This window comes from Athene noctua, chromosome 6 (assembly GCF_965140245.1).
Source record: "Athene noctua chromosome 6, bAthNoc1.hap1.1, whole genome shotgun sequence".
NCBI classification, from domain to species: Eukaryota; Metazoa; Chordata; class Aves; order Strigiformes; family Strigidae; genus Athene; species Athene noctua.
The window spans coordinates 8,798,244-8,823,490 of record NC_134042.1 but is presented as its reverse complement, the minus strand read 5'-3'; the positions used below and the strand labels follow the sequence as shown (position 1 = coordinate 8,823,490).

At 35.5% G+C, this 25,247-nt stretch overlaps 1 protein-coding gene across 1 annotated transcript in view; it reads left to right on the top strand.

Annotated features, from left to right (window-relative positions):
* Positions 1-25,247, top strand: part of FUT8 (fucosyltransferase 8) — a 131,491-nt gene that overhangs the window by 43,477 nt on the left and 62,767 nt on the right. The window contains exons 3-5 of the mRNA XM_074909424.1: positions 5,511-5,556; positions 6,072-6,166; positions 18,671-19,096. Coding sequence (XP_074765525.1) covers positions 18,894-19,096 — 203 coding nt within the window. The 5' untranslated portion in view covers positions 5,511-5,556; positions 6,072-6,166; positions 18,671-18,893. The remainder of the gene's footprint in view (positions 1-5,510; positions 5,557-6,071; positions 6,167-18,670; positions 19,097-25,247) is intronic.

The window sequence follows — 25,247 nt, the reverse complement described above, 5'->3', positions numbered from 1 at the left end:
GCAAGTCCAAGAAATTGTGAGATATCGCTGGAGGACTGCAAAATAGGAGCAGCTGGCCATGATATAGTCACATCCTTATTAACAACTGTTCACCACAAAGCAAAATACTGCTTTTCTCCCAAATAATGAGTCTATAGTCAATGATTCTATGAATGTAAAGGCTTTCTTTGTGGATAGTATTGTCAGCTTACCTAGGAAGTAGTAAGAAAAACACGATTGTAGCTTTTTTCCTAGTGCTTGACCTTTTTAAAAAGGATATTTCATTATGTTCCTTATTACCAGTCTGAAATACTTGAATGGGATTTCACTAGAACGGCATGTGAGAAAATATGCAAATTTAGCTTTCAAGTCCTTTTTTAACTGTACAGTATCCATATTTTTTTTAATAATTACAGACTTTATATGACAAATTAATTGATCTTATTTTAAGAATTTTTAGTTTATAAAATAACATACTCTTTTTGTTAAAAAAAATTCAAACAACTTTCTGTTGATAAAGTTTATATATACACAAACTCACAGGCACACACAAAAGCCCCATCTTGCATATTAAAGAAAATGGCTGACTAGTTAAAACTGATAGTTTCTGACATGCACCATGGTTTGACAGCAAATGTATGAATTACTGATATTTATGTTATCAATAAAAATGGGAATTCTGATTAACAGTGTAATCTTACTACTTGATGTAAAAGGAGTTAAACAAAAAGCTAATATCTTTGAAGATGTTTTAAACTCCTCTGTCATTTTCCTCAATAATGTCACACCAGTTTTGAGAGGAAAAGCTGTTGGCAGCTTTATGTGAGGTTTTGACTTGCAACTTTTGCAGTTCTGTTTTACTCATAGCCTTACTATTGTACAAAGTACTTAAGAGTTTCTCAGTTCCTTCAGTTTTAAGTAAAAGGATAGATCTTAGATCAGCAGTGCACTTGAGCAGTGGTGGTAGTGAAGATCAGATACAGGAAGCAATCAAGTGTTGGTGACATGGAGCTCTAGGAAAGCTGTAAACCAGTGTAAATTCGACAGCATTGAACACAAATGCTGATGCACAGAAATTGCTTCCCATATGTGAATTAGCTCATTAAATCTCGTTATTGTGCTATTGTAGTGTGTAAAGTTCTGTGTCCTAAAGTAAAAGTGTTTCATCTATGAAAACAGAATAGTGTTTAAAAGAAAATTGGAGTGCCAAGAGGAATTTTTACAGGCTGAGATACATATATTGTGGCACAATGGAATTAAACATAGGGCAAATACTTCTTTATTATACAGCAATATTAGTATTTACAATCTTCACTAAAATTTTTCTTGTTCTAATAAAAACACTGCAGAAAACACAGTTCAATTTATATTAGAAAATGATGACACAAAGCAAGTCCGATTATTTAGATAATGATCACTTCAGACATTTTTCCCTGAAGCAGCCCACTCAGAATTGTATTCTGGCATTTCTGTTGCTGGGTTGTCAAATCACCCAGTCCCCAAGCCTCCCATGTGTAACAAGGAAAGCTTTTAGCTCTGTTCTGTGACTTTTTTCCAGCTTCTGAATACTTTATAGCCTTGACTACGCTTTGAGTTTGCAAAACCTCCTGGTTGCAAATAGCACTCCAGTTTTCTTATGGCTGCCAAGTGTCATGCATTTTTGCATAACTATTACAAGCTCAGCAGCTCTCTCATCTGCCTGGTTTTCATCTTGATTTATAAACATCCAGCTGAGTTGTGAGCAGGCTGATGTTAAGTTTCTTGGTTATTCAATTTTTGCATGTTGCTTTGATGCCAGCCAAAGAAAGAAGATCTTACCTCTGATGTTGCTTCTGATGTTTGCAGCCATTAAGGGATGACATGGGGAAGCTGATGGAAAAGAAGATTGAGTGGAGAGCTTCAGCACCAATAAGAATGGAAAGATCAAATCTTAGCTAAAGATTGTCCATCTCTTTTGTCACATTCCGTTTCTTCCTCAAGGTGTCCAGATTAGGCTACTGAAAAGAAGCTGCACTTGCCCCAAGCAGAAGAGGCAGGTGTACTTTGGTCTCAGAAAAGCATTGAAACAGAAAGCAAGACATTTGTATGTCACTTCTTGATAAATTTGGATTCTAATCCAAAACTGTGAAACAAAGTAATGTCTTGGGGATGGGGCAACATCTCATTACTTTGTGAATTTCTTGGCTATGGAACCACATGCAGTATGAAAGATGTTACTGTTGTGTATTGTAAGTGATGTTAGAAAATTAGCTGTTTTCTTTTTTAAGAATGAGGAGTTCAGCTTGATTTAAAGAGATTTCAAGAGAAATGTCCAATAAAATTTGGAGAGCATTAGCGCTTTTTTAAAATCAGCTTTTTTGTGACTTTCGGAGAAAAAAAAAGTTTGGCAATTGTGGCTAAAAGGTTGTTTGAAAGATTAGCAAGATCAGTAAGCATGTTTGAACACATTTTAACTAGGTCATGGTAGAATGCCTTGGGCTCCATTTTTCTAGGGAAGTGATGGCAAATCTGTAGCTTACATCCAGTTTAAATGCAGCTCAGATTTCAGAATCACATCATATGACCGGTAGTGTGGTCATGCTGACACAGGGGCTGTTGGTTAACAGAAATCTCCAGCTACTGGAAGAAGTCAGCCAGCAGCAATGAAGTTCAGCAGGGTGTTCCACTCAGTGATGTTCAGGGAAGCTTCTGAACACTTTGTCTTTCCAGTATATGTGCCGTACTATGTGGTTGTGGACCATGATAAGATTTTGGTATGCAGCTTGATGGGCTAAGAAGATTGACCTTCTTTATTCTAGGGATTTACTGATCTCCGGAAGTATTTCACAGTATTAGGGGTATTAAGTTCTGTCCTCTATTAAGAATGTAGAAAGTTCTAAGTTCGGATAAGAAAGGAATGGGCCACTTCATCAACTCTCATCTGACTAATGCAGGGCAGAAAACCCAATTCTTTTCAACCTCTATGATCTATTTTTTTTATAAGCATTTTTGCTGCTTCAGTTTAAAGGGAATGAGTGACCAAGAATGCATTACTTCATTAAATCATCTGTTTAAATGGCTCATTCCTTTAGCTGCTACAGATTTAGAGGTTTAGGGACTCCTTTCCCCTTCCTCTTGAGCTGAATTTATCCGGATTAAACTCCTAATCCCTAAATTTTGTTATGCCTTTGTTTGCAAGTGTAAGAAGCAATTCACTGTCAGAAATCCTTTATTTTTTAACATAAGTTATGTCCTACTAACTTTCATACTCTCTTCTTTTACTGTATTGCTTTCACAGATTCTCTTCTTATTTTCTTTTGCAGTGAGGTTTCTGCAAGGGCTGTCAGTAGATCATTAACTTATTACTGTGGAGGAATATCATGGTTGATGATAGAATTGATGTTTGAATTTTCATTATTCATTCTTGTCTGCGGCTGTATTAGATTAGGGTTGTATGGAGTCAATACAGTAAGTAAGCAAGAATAAATAAACCATCACTTATATAATCATCCTGTTCATTTGCTAAGGTAATTTGTATCTCACAAAGACATTCAGTTAGTTCAGATAAGACAGAAGATAACTTCTTACTTTGCTGTGTTTCTGGTTAATATATTATCTTAATAGTTAAAAGGAACTGCAAAACTGAAGACTGCTTTACCTATTGCTTATTAAAAGGAGTCCATATATATAATTTCCGTGGAGGAGTGTATTGTTTCTTCAGCTGACTCTTACCTTTCTAAAAGGAAAATCACCAGTTACTTTTTGTCTAAGTGTTTGACAGACAATTTTGCATATACTTGACATGTAAGCTGCTCTTTTCCTTTCAAGGTACAATTCCCTCTTTTGTTTAAGAGTGCATCAATTGTCAAAAAATTTAGAAACTACTGTATGTTTTTTCAGGCTTTCCAATGTAATCCGTTACAAAATTGTAAGCACTTATATTTATTACTGTATCTAAACCCAAGGAGTAATTAATCTTCTCAAAGAGTATTTGTTTTTATTGTAGATGTATGTCTTTTTATCTGTTTTAAAAAGGTTCTTACTTCTGATTAATTCTTAACTCCTGTTAAAATGTTTCAAGATCAGCGTTCTGTGTATGCCTGCAGCTTACAAACCCCAAGTGCTGCAGCTATGGATCTCTCTGAACCACTACCATTGTGATAACTGAACCATGAGGTGTTCATATAGCATAATTTTGAGAATATTTGGTCTGTGATATTAAAATTACTTGTTGATTTTTGGTTTTGTTTTTCTGATCTCTGACCAGAAGCTATATAGTTGAAGCAAGATTGGTAGTAATACTTAACTTTGTTCTCCATTGCCTTTTGGTGTGTGGTTTGTTGGATTTTTGGGTTTGTTTTTGGGTTTTTTTTAGAAATAAATTTAATAACTTCAGGGGCATGGGACCCTGAATTAGCCATAATTTTTATGCAGTTCTGCCTTGTATTTCTTCATATAATTAGCTCCTCAAGGGAGACCAATTTTTTAAAATTAAAAAAGTGCCAAGTTTTATTAGAATAACAGCTAGGATAATTAACATTTTAAGTATTGCAAACTCAGTGAATAGGGAAGACAGAAGTAAAGGGTTTTTTTAACTACTTTTTCCCTGCCCTCATTTTCATGGTGAATATCCTGTTGCTTCCACTTGGTTACAGTTAATTCAGTGACTGTAAGGTGTGAACAGCACAGTGGCCTCTGATCTGGTGTAAGTTTCGTATCATGTGTAAGGTCAGGTAGCCTGCTCCTTGCTCCTTACTGCAATTTTTTTGCTTGAGCTGCAAGCTCCTGTACTGGAATTTTCTTGACTGCCATGCTGTACAGTTTGTTGAAACTCCTGGAACTGAGCATGGTAAGGATATTTCCAAGCAATGCAGATTGTCTCTCTTTCTCTGGGAGGCCCTACCTGATCTAGTCATCTTAAAGAAGCATTAAAATAATTGTGAACAAGCAAGCAGAATGCTTCCTGCTCCCCTAATGATGTCTGTCAAAAAAAATGAAGGGCACTTCTAAAAAGTATGAAGCTATATACATCTAAAGGTGTTACTAGAATTCACAAAAGGCAAGGCTTGGAACAACATGTATGTTGTCTCTAGTAAATACTAAAATGAACAAAGAAGAATTTTGTTATGGGAGCTGAATTATGTGTTTGGGTTAAAAAGTTACGAAGAGAGCTTATGCTGTTTGCAAGATAGCAGACATTTTCTTGAAATTTTGGGAGTTGTGTTCTTCTGTTATGGAATTGTTTTAAAGGACTGTTCAGTTTATTTGTGTACAGTTTTCTCCATATCTCCAGATTTGTGATTTCTGTAGTTGCATTAAGTGATTATACTAGTGACTTTTAATGTTTTGATTAAAAGAAAATTAATTTTCTTTGTAAGGTTTCCTTAACATATTTATACTTTTTATAAACCATAACGTACATGAAAGAATATATATGAATATTCTTCTATCAATGTTATAACAATAAAGGTTAAAATACATTAAATATAAATATTAAAATATTAATATTAAAAAGAATTGTTCTAGCCTTGATATGTTTTTTTCCTTTTCAGTTTCAGAGTTTTGGCTGATATTTGGAACAGGGACTTATGCTTAGAGGTGAGGAAACAATTATTTGACAAAACTGCTAAATGGCTGAATTACTTTGATTATGCAGATTTTTATCTTGCATTTAAAATTTATCACATCTTTCAGCTGCAGATTTGATACTATCTGTAAATATTAATGAATTTCAACTTCAAACATAATTTTGGGCTTGGCAAATATTAACAAGGGAAACTGGCGCCTGGTGAGACTGGCTCATACAAGTTACTCACTGAATCAATAGAGAGACTAAAATATGCTTTGATTCAGTTCTTTGATTGCTAGATCACATCGTACCTAACCTAGGTATAATGAAAGATGGTAGTTAAAAATATTCTGATTAAATAATTGATCTTTGTGGAATAGTCATAATTAGTTAAATAAAAAGTAGAAAATATGATGTTTTAAGATGAAGAGTTAGGTTCTTTCTCAATGATATGATACAAGGGCAAGTCAGTGTTCTTATAGAATGTGAAATGCTTTTGTTTGAATGAGAAACTAAAGGGACCTTCTTTTTTTTTTTTAAACAGTTATTAATTTCACTGGCTGATGGACTAGTGGAATTACTTGTTAACCTCCCAAGTGAATGATGCAGTTGTGTTTATTTTCTGTTGTCATGGAGAGGGTAAGCTGTTCATCAGATGTGTTATGAAGCTCTGATATTTAAAAACTTACTGTTATTTCTGTGAAAGATAATATACATTGTACATTTACATGTTATGCATTTTAGATTTTATTTTTCCACACCAAAAGCTCTAAAAAATGCTACTTAAATTAAATTCTTAAGGTGTTCTGTTATTTCATGGAATCACAGAGTAGTTGACTTTGGAAGGTATCTTTGGAGATCTTCTAGTCCAGCCCAGATGCTCAGAGTAGGGTTAACTGGTACAGGTTGCTCAAGTCTGTGTCCAGTCTCCAGGCATGGAGACTTCCTTAACCTGCCCAGCCTGATCCAGTGTTTGACCACCCTCACATTAAAAAGTATATTCTTAGGCTTAAATGGAATTTAGTGTTTTATTTTGTGCCCTTTGAATAGAACAGAATATTTCAGTTGTAAGGAGGAGGAGTCTGGGTAGAGAATGAATTGAGAGCAGCCCTGTGGAGAAGGGCTTGATTGTGTTGATTGACAAGAAACTCAACATGACCCAGCACTGTGCACTCGCATCCCAGAAAGCCAACTGTGTCCTGGGCTCCATCCAGAGAAGTGTGGGGAGCAGGTCGAGGGAGGGGATTCTCCCCCTTTACTTTGCTCTTGTGAGACTCCCCCTGCAGGGCTGTGTCCAGCTCTAGGAGCACCAACGTAAGACGGACATGGACCTGCTTGAGTGGGTCCAGAGGAGGCCTCAAAGATGCTCGGGGGGCTGGAGCCCCTCCCCTGTGAGGACAGGCTGAGAGAGTTGGGGAGTTCAGCTGGAGAAGAGAAGGCTCTGGGGAGACCTTAGAGCGGCCTCCCAGTGCTTAAAGGAGCTACAGGAAATATGGGGAGGGACTCTTGATCTTGGTGTAGGGATAGGACAAGGGGCAATGGTTTTAAACTGCAAGAGGGCAGATTTATATTAGATATAAGGAAGAAGTTTTTTACTGTGAGGGCGGTGAGGCCCTGGCACAGGTTGCCCAGAGAAGCTGTGGCTGCCCCCTCCCTGGAAGGGTTCAAGGCCAGGTTGGACGGGGCTTTGGGCAACCTGGGCTAGTGGAAGGTGTCCCTGCCTGTGGCAGGGGGTTAAGGAAATAGGTGGTTTTTAAGGTCCCTTCCAGCCCAAACCATTTTATGAAAGAATTCTTACATTTCTTCATTACTTTCCTACAGGATTTTGATTGAACCTAGACTTGTAGGGAAGGTGGGCAATTACACTTACTGTTCTCTCAGCTTCAGTTTGTCAGTTATACTCCTTAAGAACTTGAAAGAAGCAGTAGCAGCCTTGGTTTGATGACTTCTGTCATGTCTTCACTGATCATCGGTCATTTTAGGGAATTTATTGCTGCTACTTGGCTTGTGAATACAGCAACTCTGGAGCTGTCAATCAGATCTCAGTTTATAATCTACATGTGTTCATCTTGTTGCCTTTATGTTGGTTGCATCAGTAATCACTAACTACGATTGTAGGATAAAGTTCGTTATACAGAGCAACTACCTCTGAAGCTGCAAACAAATTTTAAGTGTTGACTTCTAAAAGAAGAAGAAATTTGACACAAGATTGCTTACTGGACATTCTGAATGTTTGTCTAATTCTTCCTCTACCTTCCTTTCTGAAGGTGTTTTCATTTAAAAATTCTGCAACGTTGTTCTCAGCTATAAAATTTTATCCGGTTAAATTGAAAAAAAGTCTCTGTGTTGGTCAACTGAGCGTTTTAGAATACACTTGAGAAACTCAGCAATAATACCAGGAGTCCTTTAAGGCTCATATTTCCTCTGCTTTGAATTTCTTGTATGTATTATAATATGTATTCTGCTAATGCTTCTAAACGCATCCTAAGATAACTCTTCTCAAGTTGATAACCTTGCTTTTAGAGTCTAGCTTTAATTCCTCAACTCCTGGTAATTTACCATCTTTGTAAGCTCTGTAAGTCTGAAAAGTCATCAGGCTTCCACACTCAGTGGCAAAATCTCTCTAACCAGATTTCAGGAAGGATAAGTCACATTGCATCTTTCTCCTAAATTTATGGTTATGGTTTTGTTTTCTAACCAAATGCAGTGAGTGGGCCTGTAGCTTTCACAGAGCTAAGGAAGCGTCTCGGTACTCTTCCTGCCAGGGAGTTTTCTGTGGTGAAGATCCAAAATTACAGTATTTGAAGGCTTCAGTATTGAATAAATCTCCACTTGCAATGAAATTGAAAAGGGTGTTGTATTCCATTAAGAAAACGTTTAATTTGAGAATAATGTGCTGGTTGTATCGGCTGAGCAGATCATACTTATTTATGTAAAATTATAAGGGAGTATATGAAGAGAAAATCACCTACATTGCTCAGAGAAATCCATACAGGATATATGTATGTGTGTATATACACAGGCTTTTACAGAAACAGTAGTGAAGATGAAGGTGTGGATGTAGGAGTAAATAGTAAGCAAGTTTCATGGTTATTTTTACTTATGTCCTCTGATACCTGTAAATGGAAATGAAGAAGAAAAAAGAAGTAAATTTACACAATAATTACACATACAGAATACTACAAAATTTCTGTCCTTGTTTCTGAAAAAGCAGGAAGTGGATAGTTTTTATGGATAGCAAAATAAAATGATATAACTGAAATAGTGGACTTGAATACAAAACTGTAGGAACTGCATTTCTGATACTTTTAGAATACAAATATTAATACATGTTCTGTGAATGTGTTGCTGTTCTCTGGCTGAAGAAAATAATATATATATAACTTGTATATTAATAAAGGTAATTAAAAAGTTAGGGATGAATGATACAATTTCTGAATTGTTTTAATCAATATTCTAAGGAGTTTGGAACTAAATTGGGTAAAATCTCTTTGGATTAGTATAGATGAATGCTAGAATTAGAAATAATTACCAGCCCTAGCTTGATCACAGTAGGGTACAAAGAATGGGGACAAATTTTTAAAGAAATTGTAATTAACGAAGTGCAAAGCTAGATAAAAATGGAAAATGAGATAAATGCAACACAGGTTTGCTGAAGATTGTTTGATCTGGATTATTCTAGGTTTACTTACTGTTTCAATGAGGAAAAGTAAATTTCCTAACGAAGCAAAGTTTAGGAGAAACTATGTATCTGGACTCCCTTTCAGCATTTTCTTGGCACATAGAAAATTTTATATTGAATTGGAGAAAATGTGGATGAAAAGTAGATTCATTAGTTGGAAAAGGAAGTAGCTGAAGGGATGAAGTGACAGGGACTTGTGCTGCAAGAAAGAGTATTAGGCTGGAGGAGAGAGAGTACACTGGATAACATGTTATTCATCTTGGGCCTTTTTGGTAGTGACAGTGTCACAAAAAGATAACAGATTATAATGAAATTTAGGTAACAAAGTAGAGAAGTGTTATGATGGAGGTCAGAAAAATGTGCAAGAATAATTTTTTTAGTTTGGGATACTGGAGTGATAGAATGGGATAAAGTGTAATAACACAGAATTAACAGGATTCAAAGTAAGAATTTCTGTATGTAAGATGGGAGCTTATCAATTTGAAGAGATATAGGTGCAAAAAGATTTGGAGGTATTTTATCCTTGCAAAATGGTTGTTGACAGCCAGAGTACTGTGGCCATGAAAAAGACAAATCCAATACTAGGATATATCACAGAAATCAGGTCCAAGAGAGAAAAGCAAGCATTTGTTTCATACAAGACACTGGCAGTATCTTGCGTTATATATGTAATTCTGATTCCTGATGTTCTGAAGAGACTTGACTGGCATGGGAGCTGGTAAAGGATTCAGAGATTTTTAAGTATCTTGCAGTGAAGTGCTTGTAAGCTAGCATGAAAGACTCAGACTAGCATATGTGTCTGAGAAGGGCTACGGCTGCGTTCTGTAGGTACACCACTGTGTACAGAACAGGGCAGTAGCCAAGCTCTCTGAACTGAGTTTGTACTAGTGCAAGAAAACATGAGTATAAATTAGCAAAATACAAATTTTGTTTGGAAATGAAAGAAGGCTTTTAAGCATTGGAAGAGTGGGGTTTTTTTAAACAGCCTTCCAGTAATGGTGAAAGGAAATACTTTTTTTTTTTTTTTTTTTATTAGGCAGAACTTGAAGAGTTTTCTATATGATTAACTGAAATAAATACTAGGACATAGGATTTAACTGAAGAAATCTTGCCCATATCACCTAGTTCAGATTATGAAGATGGTGTTTCATTAATCAAATAATATATAAGCCTTCATTAAGAATGTGTTGCATACACCATGAATAATATTTACAACATTTGCTTATTTGTATAAAACATTACAGAGTAATTTGTTATTTTTGTCCTTTGATCCTTAGTTTTATTTTAATATCCTAAAAGGATTATTTCTTTAGGCTCTAATCCTTTGTCAGAAGCTGTGACATCACATCATTGTCACATAGGAACTAGAATCGGAAAGTTGAGGGGTTTTTTAAAATTTTATTTTTATAGACCACAACAGGTTAACATTACTGAGTGTAGCATGCTTTCCTAAGAAGGTTATTTTTGTTAGTGAAATCTTAAAAACACAACTTATTTAAGTTTACTTTTAAGTGGAACTAACAGTGATGTGAAGGTTCAATCTAAGTTGCATGTACAATGTATGATGCTTTTTGAGTGATTTGTATTTAGTGATAAGTTATTGTGATAGCCCTTAACAGTGGAGTGAATTTTGTGTTTCATACTGTGAAAAAAAAGAGTTGTAGATGATGTGCATACCATTAAGTGTAATGCCTTATATATTAGCTATAGTGATGTATGAGTTTTGCTTCATGAGTAATTTCTTTTCAACTTGCATAAGGTGCACTTCTTTTTTTTTGAGTGAATCTAGGTCAGTAGGTGGTTGAGCCAAAAGTAGACTTGCTTAGCTTGCTTTGAACTGAATCTAAAATAACTTGAAACTGTACATCTCTAAGAAAAAAAGCATGATGCTATTCTGGGGCCGTAATTCTGAATAGCAAGCAAAAATACACAAGGAGAAAATCTCCACTCCATCACTGAATTTGCTATTGAAGGCATGTTGGGAATAGTAAGTTAATAAGTACCTTATTTAAGTCATGAAAGATGTCTTTCATTTGAAATGATGGTATTGGGCTATTCAAATTTCTGATTTCTAAGTAGCTTTTAAAGCTTTAAAATAACCAGAAGGTGTTATGAGGGCAGGATAATGAAAGATAGTATGTACTTATTTTTTCATTGATTAATAATTCTTGCTATAGCAAAATAACTTTGACATGGATGCACGTTATTTTTCCTGATGATGTTGAAGCTACACTTCAGTCTCTTTTTTTATTATCATTTTAATTAAGTTAATGTTCTCTTTACTGTTTCCTCTAGTCATTCTGTAAACATTGCATTGCACTGTATTGAAGCAATGGTTTTTAACCAAACCCTCCGTGTTAATTTGATAACAAAACATTTTTATATCTTACAATCAATTGTGGTTTACATATGTAGTGTGCACAGTTTGATTTCCTGATTAAGGCATTGAAGCAGACCCTTATTTAAATATTCTATCTTCTCTTTAATGGAGTCTAAAATTTCTGACTATGCTATGCATTTAGCAGTAAATAAATTTTAATTTGACTTAATTTCTTACAATATTATTTTCCATTCAACTGATGCATTCAGGGTTATGTATTCCTAACGATTTATAATAGCAAGTACTTATCAGTACTTTTTTGCTTCTTTATATAATACTGCATATTTTATGTTGACTTAAGAGAGCTACAGGATTAAATTAAATCTTACTGTAAGTGATACTTCGCTTTCAATTTAGCATTCAGTTTTACCATTACTTTCTTCTTACTCTACAAAACTTTTTCCTGATATTGGTTTGATTTCTTCTTAACTGAAACAGGAGTTTGAAATAACAAATCGGTTTATAAGGAGTGACAGAATACTCCTTCATTTAAGTACAAAAGCCTTGATGTTAATTACCTCAATATCTGTTTCTTACTACTTTGAGAAGATTTCATAGGTGTCTGGTGTCATCTTCTTCAGTCTCCTGTGGAACTGGGAGACCCTTTGCATTCATATGTGGAAGATTTTCCACTGTTTATGTAAGTCCAATTTGCTTTGTTACACGGCAACTAAAAGTTGTGTATTTACAAGCCTAAGTTCAAGAATCCCTGAAGGTTACCAATTTCACTGTGGCATCTCCAGCCCCACGCTGATACTGTAATTAAAACTTCTTTTGCCACTATATATCTATGCTGCTGCTTCTACTGAGCTTCGTCTTTCAGTCCATGCTTAGCACCTACACCAGGGCTGTCACTGGGATTTTTGTGGATGGTAGCTGGGTTCTTGTGAACGAGAGGTGATTTCCCTGAGAGATCAGATTGAAACTCTCATCACTGGATGTAGTAAAGAAACTTAAAAAGATGATTAGCTTTAAAGATTTCTGTAGAGATAATGCCAAGAGCTGTTGGGGACAATAGAGGAATACATTCTTTTTCATCCGAAACACCCAGGGTAACACCTTTCCAAGAGATAAGAAATCTTATTACATTATTTTAGAAGGTGATATTACAAAAATGTAGTCAACCATCCTCAGGATTCTCTAGAAGGGAGACAAGAACTGACCTAAAATTGCAGGGAAGAAAATGCAAATTAGCTGATTGTCAATATACTATGTTTTGACATGCTTATGCACTGGAAAATGCAAGGGTATGGGTAAATCCAATCAAGTGTAAGACAAGTAATCATGATAAATCTCAGGAGATAACTAGTATATTAAAATATATGGCTTCCTCTGGTAAAATAAATGTAACATAATATTCTTAGATAAAGGATCTTCACTATATAATAATTTAATAATAACACCAGTCATTGTCATTTAGATATTCTCCTGTTTCCTGCTTAATAAAATATATTTACTGGCATTACTTTCCCACAGATTTTAAGTTTGGTGGGCTGTTATTTTGATATTCAGTATCAGACAGTGTTAATGACCATGTATGTTATGATTCATCTCAGGTTAGAATTACTGGGTTTGTGGGCTGCTGCTGAGTTTTCTCTAACTTTGGTCTCATATTTTCAGTCTTGGACAGTCCTGAGCTTAGTTTACAGTATGAAAACTCATAAACAGCTATATATAAAATTAAAAAAGAATAAATATTGACAGTACATCTTGACTTTCTGTCAGTCACGTTTGCGGTGTACATCTGCACGTGGTTTCAGAAATCTGATAAAAGCTATAGGAATTGAACAGTTTTAAAAATATGATAATTTTCCATTATTTCCATCTTCTTTTATTTCTGCTAGTCTTTTATTTATTATCATTCAATTTATTTAACGGTCTTATATGGGCTTTGAAATACTGAAATGCTTTGCTGTTTTGCATTCCCAGAAGAGTATGACATGGAAGAAAAAAATGTAAAAGACACATTATAGTACAAAGCCAATAGTTCGGAGTAGTTAGATCTCATGTATTAGCTACACCACTTTTGAGGTACAGGCTGACTGTTTAAGGTTAGTTCAGAATGTTCTTCGTATTTATTCAGGTAGTTTGTCTATTTTGTATTTAACTGTACTGTGACCTAACTTATAAAAGAACAATTACATCATCAGAGATTCATAGAAATCATATAAAACGTTATCTTTTGCATATTATTTATAATATTTAGGAGTATTTTCAGAACTCTGTGTTTTTGAAAATATTAGATCCATTCATTGTTTTAGACACAATTTTATTAATTTTCAGGATTTAAAAACTGGTTTACTGTTAAAGAAAGTTAATTTTAAAGTGTCCATACTTTAATGTGAACGTGCTACAAGAACAATGCACTTGAAAATTACTGTACATCATTGATTACTTGAGATGTAGTGATGTGAATAAAAATGGTATTAGTTATTTTTCCCCCATATGCACTTGAAAACTTTATAAGCTCGAGAGCCAGAAGTACATGACCAATCTTATCCTCAGAACCACAGACAAATACCTGACAAAGCTATCATTCAATTTTTTTCCTTAAAAAGATTGTCTGATATTTTTCCTCTCTGAGTTTCTGTTTATGCTTTTAAACCAAACACCAAATAAGTTACTTTTTTTGTTAATAATTAGTTCTAAAATTTGTTGTTATAACATGGGATAGTTAATCCTGTTAAAATGTGGTCTTTTTGTGTTTGATAACACAAACCCTTTAATAACATTTAAAATATTGTTTGTTTAACATTTAAAATATAGTTTTAAAAGTATTTGCACCATATCAGATCAAAGACATATCTAGGCTGATGTATCTGATGGCTTGTAGTGGATGTCTAGGGAAAACTGTAAGAACCAGGATATTATGGTGGTACTACCCTGGCATATTCTCCTGTTTCCAGCAATACGTGATTTGGGATTCTCAGAGTATTGGGTGGTATCTTTGTGAGTAGCCTGTCATGAATTTTAATCTCCCTTGAAATGATGTAATGGTCTTTAAAATGTAAAATTTTAATACCTACAGTGTTTGATCAAAATGAGTTTCATGCTGGAATTGCACATTGTGAGAAATACCTTATTTTGTTTTGAATCTGTTCAAACCAGAAAGTTTACTTGTTATCAACTTGTGCTAAAACCAACAACAAACAATTATACCCTATTTCTTATACCGTTAATGATTTTATAAATATTTGCCATGTTAATTCCTGAGTTGTTCTTTCTACTTAGTTACTGAAGGCCATTCTCTCTGCTAATTTTTGTAACCCTTTTACGTATCATTTCTATTTCTACCATATCTTTTAAGAGTTGGTTGAATTGGAATGTTATGAAGTAATCAAAGTCCTTGACACAGTGTTTTTATGCAATGACATAAGGGTAATGATTTCTGCTGGTGTTTATTTTTGGCGCTCTTGGGTTTGTGTGTGTGGTTTTTCTGCTATTGTGGGGTGGGGTTGTTTTTTTTTTGTTTGTTTCTTTGTTGTTTTTTTTTTTTTGAAACCTGTGAAGACTTGGTTGCTGAGCAAATATTTTATAGAATTACCTATCAAAGCTGAAGTCCATTCTTGATGGATAATGTCATCTATACACAACTCTACACACTCATATAAACTGATTTTTCATCTTTAATTTTATTTCTTCATTAGACAGTGTCTTGATGTCCTTCAGTTCATGGATATCATCTTTTGTACTATGTGTGCACTTTGTTACCTTACTTCTCACCCTGTTTTCCAAATCACTTATTAATATATAAAACTGTATGAACTCTGCTGTGAGTCCCAGCGAGGTCCCTGATTGTTCTTTCCACTTGAACTGATTGCCTAGTCTTAGTCTAAGTGTCTTCTCTTTTAATGGGATAGTGACTCACATGATGCAGCTTAGTTTCTTTGAAATATTTTGAGGACCGTGTCGACTGCTGTTTGGAAATCCACGTTGATTAGATCAACTGTGTAACAATTAGAACTGGTTCTCTCTTACCTGTGTGTTTGTTTACATCTTCAAGGGAACTTTTATAAATTTGAGGCCCAATTTCTCTTTTCAAAAGCCATGTTAGTACTTTTTAATTTTTATTACATTCATCCTTATGTCTGCAGTTTTATTTCATCTTATTAATATTTCTGCCAGTTTGCTTGACATGAATGTAATATTTTTCTGGCCTGTAGTTTTAGGTATCCCTATTGTAGCCCTTTAAAAGAATTTGGTTTACTGTTGTCATTTTCCATTCCTTTGCTACAAGGCGATTGTGAGAGATTACATACTACTGCTAATAATTAAACGATTGCATTCTTTAACTTCGTTAGAACTGTTGGAAGAATACCATCTGTACCTGACCACTTGTTATATTAATTTTGTGAATTTGTTTGATAGCCTATTCTGCTAACACTGTAGTTTGAGACAGATCAACACTTCCTCTTGTAAAGAAGGTACCTGATTTGTGAGTCTGCTTAAGCTCCTGTGTTATGAAAAACAGACTGAATAAAAGAAAGTCAGTTTTCTCCTTGAAAAGTACTCTAAACAATTGTTATATACTCTGATCATTTTTTGACTTTGGAGTCTCTAGTTAGCTATCTGCTTTGGAAAAAAGGTTCAGTATTTTTATGTCTTTAACGTACTAGAATTTACAATCTTACCTACTGAATCATTGATCATGCTTGTGACTTTTTAAAAGAATACTTCCTTTGATAATTATAGTAGTCACCTTTACCTGCTGTTTTAATTAAGACTGTGATATCTTTCCAGGTGGCATGGAATCCTCTTAGCTTTTAAAATAGTTCCTCTTCTTGAAACTAATCACTGCTGTAGTGAATTTTTTTACTTTGTTCCTTCTGGGAGATAACAGTCTGCATAATATACTCAGATATAATATACTCAGATATTATTCATAGTGACTTTTCTTTTAAGCAGTAAATTTGTGATGTCTGTTTATTCTCATCATGGTTTCCAATATATTTACACAGTTGGTAGAGAATATTTGAAGTCTCCTATTATTTTTCTTTCCTCTGCCTTCACAGACTTAGTGATTTCACTTAGCATGCTGCAGCCACAGTCAACCATTTTCTGGGAGATTTGCAGTATAGATGTAAGAATACACTTTCCCACTTCAACATTAACTGTCAGTCCATCGGGGCTTTATATTAATAATTTATGCAATTAACTAGGCCCGCTTTGCTTATAGCAACAATCCTCTGTGGGTTGGCCATGACCTATTCTGTTCATGTAATGTGGATTCTTTTTACTTGTGCTGTGATCTGTAAAGATTGTTGAAGAAACCACTCTTTTCCTGAAGGCAGCCCCATGCTTTGCCAAGCTGAAGCAGAAGCAATGTAAAGCTTTCTTAGAGATCTGTAGAAAATTACATGCTCCTAGCATGTGATTCTGACATTGCTTTCAGAGAAAACTGGTCTGCTTATAACTCACCTTGTCACAGATATATTAAATGGAAGAGCTTGAGAGAGGTCCTACAGATGTTTTCCATTTCATTAGTAATATTCAATTTTCAAATAGTTTATCTTGTGTACCATTTTACTAGTCTTAAGTGGAATTTTTCTTCTCTTTCAAAAACATATGAACAAAAACCTTTCTGCAAGATAACCAAAGAAATCTTTCAGCATTTTATTATGTTAAAATTTTTGTATCTGTAAGTGCGTACTCCGGGCATATGTCAATGACTGGGTGAATTTGGAAGTTATTGCCATTTGGGAAGTCTTTTTTCTGAACTTGAGATGGGTTGGAACAGAAGAAAAAAACCTAAATGAACTGAAAAAGAAGATAAGGTGAAAGAAGGATTAAACAGAGAATAATAATTTGGGAGAGGGTGGATATGGATAGCATCTCAGAGGAAATATGGTGGATTTACAGGTGTGAGAATTGGAAATACAGGTTGTTTTGAAAATTGAGTATAAATGGCATATATATGCCTTGTACAAAAGTTAGAAATGTTACATTGTAGAGAAAGATTGGTGAGAAGTACTTAAGAAGACTTTGGACATGCTGAGCAGTTAAATTTTAAAATCTGTTCTAGGTAGAATGAGGAGATACTTCCACTCATTGAATGGTGTTTTGCCAAGTAGAAAATGAGTTAAGGTGATTTTGCATTTTTTAAAATGGTGCAGTGTTTTTAGATGAGAGAATGTATTACATTTAGCACAGTTTTTTTGCATGCATTTTTATAGTTTTAATAATAACACTTGTCAAAATTATTTTGATAGTTTTAAAGCAGAAGAAAAAAATGTTTCTAAAACCTAGGTTTTTAGTCATGCCACATTTTCAAATGTGTGAGTACAGCAGGTGCCACGTAAGTTCTACTTGAAATCCCTCTTTTTTGCCTCTTAAATATTCAGTGTTCTTACCTATTTTAGAAAATACAGTAGAAGATTAAAGAGAAGTCATGTTGTCTTGCAATTTTAAGCAGGAAATAAAATTTCAGGTTTAATTTTAGATGGGTGTTTCAGAGGTCACTGTAAATTTAAGAGTAAGATGTGCAATTGATTGTTTAGAAATGATTGCTTACACTCTTTGCAGTGCTTGCAAGTTGCTTAATTGGTATTGCAGTCGATACTAGGCCAGTGTTCTTGAAAGTCATAGGATATATTGTCAGAATGGCTATAACTTCTGTTACATGGTGGGAGTCATGATAAAAATGGAGAAGGGAGTTCATAAAAATGAAAAAAACCTGAAGAATTTGTAATTGAATGAAAGCTCTTTTCTTGATAGTAAAAGTGATAATTCAGTTTACCACAGAATGATTTTTGAACTATTTTAATGGGTGAAATGACACATGAATTGGTAAATATTTCTCTTATAAAAAGCAGCATTTCTTCTGGGCACTTCAAACCCAGAATTGATTGCATATTCTTTATCTGATTCATTCTCGAACCACATAAAGAATATGCAATTCTTCTTAGCATATTTTTTGTGGCAAGTTAAAAGCTTTTTTCTTTTTCTCCTTGACAGAAAGTAGTAACATTGTCTATCATCATTCCTGAAAGTTAATGACAGTACATTTAGCTTAATTGCCATCCAATATATTTTTATATATCAGAATTATAATTTCATATATTTTTTTTGATTATTTTCACAGGGTATAAACGAAGAATGATGCAATAATAATGCTTTCCATGTACAGCCCCATAAGGATTTTTTCTAAGGAGTTGCAGTAACATAAACACTGAGAATAAATTTTCTCCGGTACAATGTGGTGAAGCGGAGGAACTGAAATTGTCCACTTTTGTACAGGCTGAGGACTTAAAATGTTTGTTGTTTTATGAGCAGAAGCAGTTCTGGAGTGAATTGAACTTCTGAAAATGCGGCCATGGACTGGTTCCTGGCGTTGGATTATGCTTATCCTCTTTGCTTGGGGAACTTTACTCTTTTATATTGGTGGACACCTGGTACGAGACAGTGAGCACCCGGATCACTCTAGTCGCGAATTATCCAAGATACTTGCTAAACTTGAACGTTTAAAACAGCAAAATGAAGACTTAAGACGGATGGCGGAATCTCTCAGGTAGGATCTAAAAGAAAACGGTTGAAATATGAAATATCAGAAAATAAATTGGAAGGGTTGTTTGTGGTTTTTTTTATAAGATAATGTTTAACATTTAAAAATATATATCAATGTTTTAATCAGTGCTATAACTAACTGAATATATATTGCAAAACCTTTAAACAAATAATCTACATTTAGTTTTGGTCTAATATAGTTATTTGTCATTATTTAATGGTGTCCAAAGGGTTACTGTCACTATAATAGACTTCTGTAGGTTATTAACTCGTCAATGCCAACTTCAAACATGTGCAATTAGTATGACATTCAAACCAGTTGGAACAGTTGGTGACTTTTCTATGCATGCAGTAACTGGAAGAGCTTGTTTTAAAAGTGCTTGTTGAAGATGAATGTGGACTTGCTGAAGATGAGCTGCAGTAGACCGCTGCATTATGATTTCTTTTAACTAAGTTGTTTTCCTTGCCTTGCTGCTAAACTTGCAGCAATACTTGTAAAATAGTAGTATTATCTCAATTTTTGTAATTATTTTTTATGTTATAGATGGGTACAATTACAGTTTAAAGTGTTTTCTTTCATTTTTCAGACAGACAGCTTTTAACCTAGACTTTTGGTATCTCCTTTTCTAAGAATTTGCAAGTGAGAGCTTCTTAGGCAGGATGTGTGCCAGAGTTAGACTTGTCCTAAGTACATGGACATTACCACACACAACCTAAAAGTCCTGATGAATTGTGGGGACAAGTGCAGAGACTTTGTATGTTGTAAAAATCTAGAGAAGGGCAAGGGCAAAGCTTAGTACAAGACAGAATGGGAGGGTGATGTTTATTTTTTAAAATCTCTAAGTGAGCTGAATTCAATTGCTGTCTCTTTCACAACTACATACTCACAAGCATCAGGACACGTGTGTAGTGGTGGTCAGGCCAGGATCACCTATGTAGAATATGCAAAACAAGGGGCACTGGCAGTTGAGTCTTCGTCATGTCTCTTGGGTGGTTCTTGCCTCGCAAGGAGAAACTGACTTTTGGACTTGTTTTTTAATACCCTTTGGGAGCAGATGCCATTTTGGATCTTCTACTTTGCTATTTTGCTTCATAAAACATAGGAAAAACTACAGAATTGCACAAATATCTTTGTTTCTCTTACCAGGGTGTTTTATGGTTCTAGTCCTGTTCTTGGACTAAGTTGGTTTGTTTCTTCCCTTATTGTGGTTTAAGCTCAGAGGGCAACTGAGCACCACACAGCTGCTGGCTCTCTCCTTCCCCCTCAGGGATGGGGAGGAGAAAATAAAACAAAAGGCTCTGGGATCAAGACAAGGACAAGGAGCAATGACTCACCAGTTATGGCCATGGGCAAAAGGCAGACTTGACTTTGAAAGAAAAAGGAACATCAATTTAATTTGACCACCACCATTAATTTACCAATCAGAGCAGAACAGAGAGAAATACAACCACAGCTTAAAAACACCTTCCCCACACCCCTCCCTGTTTCCCAGGCTCAAATTTTCTCCCAGTTTCTCTCCCTCCTCCCCTCCCTGCAGTGGTGCAGGGGGATGGGGAATGGGGGTCGTGGTCAGTTCATCACCCATTGTCTCTGTCACTCCTTTCTCCTCAGGAGGGGAGGACTTCTCACACTCTTCCCCTGCTCCAGCGTGGGGTCCCTCCCACTGGAGACAATCCTCCGTGAACTTCTCCAACATGAGCCCTTCCCATGGGCTGCAGCTCTTCCTGAACTGCTGCAGCGTGGGTCCCTCACATGGGACCAGCAACAGACTGCCCCAGCGTGGGCTTCCCTCAGAGCCCTGGCTTTCTTCAGGTGCAGCCCCCTGCTCCAGTGTGGGGCCCTTCACGGGCTGCAGGTGAGCATATTGGCCCCCAGTGACCTCCATGGGCTGCAGGACACAGCCTAGCCTCTCCCTATGGACTGAGGGGAGTCTCTGCTCAGGTGCACCTCCCCCTGCCCCCTCTCCGCCCTTTCTTCAGCTGACCTTGGTGTTTGCAGAGGTATTTCCCTCACAACTCCAACTCCTCTCTGGCTCCCCTTCTTAAATCTCTTCTTATCACAGAGGCACAGCCACCACTGCTGATTGGTCCAGCCTTGGCCAGAGGTGGGTCCTACTTGGAGCCAGGGGAATTTCTGGAAGCTTTTCACAGGAGCCACCTCTATAGCCCCTTCCCCTCCTACCAAAACCCCACCACACACAAATCCAACCCACCCCTTCATTTGAATGAAATCACACCTGTGGACTCTGCAGCAGTGAAATGAGTATGTTCCCTCTCAACCCTGCTTGTTCTGGTACATTCTTTCTCTTTCATGCACAGCCAGGGCTATTTGATCTGGTATGCTGGGTGGCCTTCCCTGCCCTACTGAAATTTCTTTTCACTACGTTCTGTTCCAGATTTCTGAAATGCACTGTAGGTACGGCTGCATGCTGATGAGGCTTCTTAGCTTAGGAAAACAAATGTTTTAGTTGTGAGTGTGTCAGCCCTGAAGAAGTACTTCAGCATTCATGTGGTGCTGCACAGAGGTGGAGAAATGATGCTGACCCAAGTGCCCTCTGTGCTAAACGTAGAGAATCTTCACCTTGAGTAATATGGCCATGAATGGCTGAGTGGGCTGTAGTTTTCTAAGCTCAATTTATAAATACGGGATAACAACTGCACTGGCAAAAAGTTTAACATATTTTTGTTGACAAAATGGTGTAGAGTATGCTGCGATGAAGAAACTTAAGCAACATCCTATATTTGAATAAATAGAGTATCTTTAAATTCCTTTAATACTAGATAGTAATAGTCAACCTTAGGGTTTCTTTTCTCAGAGGGGGAAATATTTGGCCTTGAATGTAAAGATTATCACCCTCCATGCTTTCAGCACCCCATGTTTGGCTGACCTGAATAAATGCTAATGTGATGTGTTGTACAGTCATTGAAATATAACCAGTTCAAATTACACAGTGACTAGAAGAGAATAAACGTTCTTGATTTTACTGATGGCAGGGTATTCTTTTCCTCTCAGGACGGAGGCAGTAGAGACAGGCTATGCATAGATACAGGTTATATTGTAGGCAGTGATGATTTTTCTAAACACCTTTCTTTGTTTACCTAACCTATCTATATTCAGATAAATATTACATTTTCAGTGGCCAAGTTTTAAATAATAGCTTATACTGTTGATAATTTTCCACGATTTGTAGAAATAAAGACATTAATCTAGTTCTAATCTAAACACGTTAGAATATTCTTTCTCTATGCGTTAACTGCTGCAAGTTTCTGGAATTAGATTGGATGATCCAAAACTATCTTAATTGGACTCTGTTCAGTTTCTTTTTTTTTGTATGTCACTTAAAAATATTTCTGAAGCGTTTCTGTAGCCACAGAAGAATCTGAGTGTCATGCATGAGAAAGCCTAAAATGACTTTAAATGCTAGTTTGAACACCAACAAATCTCCAGGTTCAGTAGTCAGTGCTGGCCAGAACTGAACCAGCTTGGGACTGGAAGATATTCAGGCACAGGGTTTTTTTCTGGAAGTGATCTGAGATTGGCAAAGTACTAGACTTTGAGGGAAGTGATGTATTACAATATAGAGCCTTTTCATTATTTTTATTGAGCAAAAGCTGTGACACTGTTTTTATAGAAATTTTACAAATAGATTTGAGAAATATCCTGGTCAACCTGCATCATTGAAGTATTAAATTACAAATGTGATGCAGAATTTCAGTATCTCCTTTCTTTGTTGGCCAGATATAACAAGTGTTAAAAATAAGCATTAGCTTTGAAATCATCCTATTTACAGTTTTATAGCAATATAACTATTTAAAATGACGCATTAGCCAACAGTTCATGGATTCAGTATCTGTGTCCTGGAAGAGATCGCTGCTGCTACAAACATATATTAAAGAAACAAAAACATCTGTTAAATTCAGAAATTGAATTAGGATTAGACAGAAAAGATTACTTTTGCTCCACTTAACATGGAAGTGAAGACATAATTTGTTTTAGTCTTTACTGATCAAAGGCAGAAAGGCTGGAACTATTATTTGAGTATGATTTAATTGCTAGAATTTCTGGTTTTGTACTGAAAATTTTCATTACTGATACTGGTTGTGAAATCTGAGTGGTTAAGACAACAGTTGTTACATCAGTGTAGCCTGTAAAGGTAAATCCTATTGCCAGGTTGGATTTAGTTACACTGAGGTAAAATCTTGGTTTTACTTCCCTTATCCACTAAGATTTTACATCTAGAGAACTAGAGGGGTTTTTTTATTCCAACAGAAAAGAAGCACACTTTTTGCTGTGAAGATATAAAATATATTCTGGCATGCAACAGGGTTAAGCTAATGCATGAATTTAAGCGTATTTCAATAATAACTCTTTAAGGTTACTTTGGTAGGAGTTTAAACAAAATGAGAGTGCTTACCTGGAAAATTTGAACAGGCATCTGATTAACTACACTAGCTAAACTATTTTGTCATAATTTGGTAAAACTTTTGGATGGTAAAAAGCTCCAAGTTAACAGAATTTGTCTTAGGCAAAGAAGCTCTGTGAATGGTAGAAAAGTACTGTAATATCTAGCTGTGCCATTAGTAATAGCTACTTAGGGCAGGGAGGAAGGGATCGAAAGCAGGTATGGTTATAAGAATTCGGTAGTTCAAAAGAAGTCTAAGTTGTTGTGACAATTTCCATTTTGAAGTCAGAAAACTGGTATTTCATGTTTAATTACATTGGGACTGTAGTTATATGGTAAAATACTTTTCAATACGTTTCAGTTGCCTGGCATTTCCCATTATAATGGGTTCTTGTGACTTCTCTGACTCCCTTCTCACTGATAAAAGTGTCACTCCTCAGGATGGATGAAAATAGGAACTGGGCTATGCTTAGTTTCATCCAGCCATCCATGAATGCCAGTATATAGCAGCAAGAAGTGATCTTTCCACTCTGAGGTTTGAAAGCTATTTTGCTGCTGATTTATGAAGCAGCTCCTCATCCCCAAAGACAGCAGCAACAACAAAGAATACCCAAAACCATGCCTTGTGAAACACACCTTATGTTCATGCAAGATCAAAAGATCAGAGATGTCATATCCATGACAAAGCTTTATAAAATCTTGCTTAGCCCTTTTTTTCTAATTATCAAATTATATTTGATTTTGTAATTTTTCCCCTGGTTGCTTCTTCTCAGACAAGATGCATGAAGAGTAGAACTAAGGTTTTAGGGCAGTAAGAGGTCTGTTTGTTTGGTGTGGTTTTTTTTTTAATTTGTTTGGTTTTGTTGGTGTTGTGGGTTTTTTGTTTTTTGTTTTTTTTTCCTGATATTTGTATGTTTGATCTTACAAACTACATCATATTCTTCTGATTATTTTTTAAGAATAATTGTAATTTATTACCCATATTGGTTATGAATAGTTTGTATTTTTGTAAGGATTTTTGGTAAGATTATTTTGAGATACTTTTTTTCAATATGTACCTTTGCAATAGTGCAAGTTGGAACAGTCATATCTTTTTGAAAATTGCCTGAAATAAAAATACTCCTTTAGGAACTGAATACATGTTTGTAGTGCACTTCTGATGACGTGAAATGACCTCAGGCACCACTTAGTTTTGGCAGTGCATTTGAAAAGCCTTATGTGAGAAATTACTGTAGTTTTTCTTTTGCCAATATGATGCTTTTAAAAACCTTACTTGTGGGTTATAAAGAGGCACAGATGTTTATTAGTGATGCAGAAGATAAACGAAATTAAAGGGGTTTTGTGTTGCCTGAGTTTTAGAAATTATGTGGGTGAATATCGTAGTATAATGAAATTTGGAGAGTTACCATAGCCATTACATGTTTATAAACAATAGTGTGTAGGCAAATCTGGGTTGATTTTAGAGGCAACCTAGATCCCATTAGTGCAAAATAATAATAAACCAAAGTTTTTTATATATTATTATTTTACTGTTCTATATCTACTGTAGTAGAATTGGAAAAGAACACTTATTACAGATGTTGTGGGTTTCACAGCAAAAAGGGAAATCTTTACTACTATTTTTGCAGTCATTTAAGGGAAAGACAATAGGGAGTAATAATCAAAGTATTACGTAACGTTGTTGCATTGTTTGCCTGTAATGTAGTTTTACCTGAAAATTTTTCTTACTAGTAGGATTATGATATGACTGCT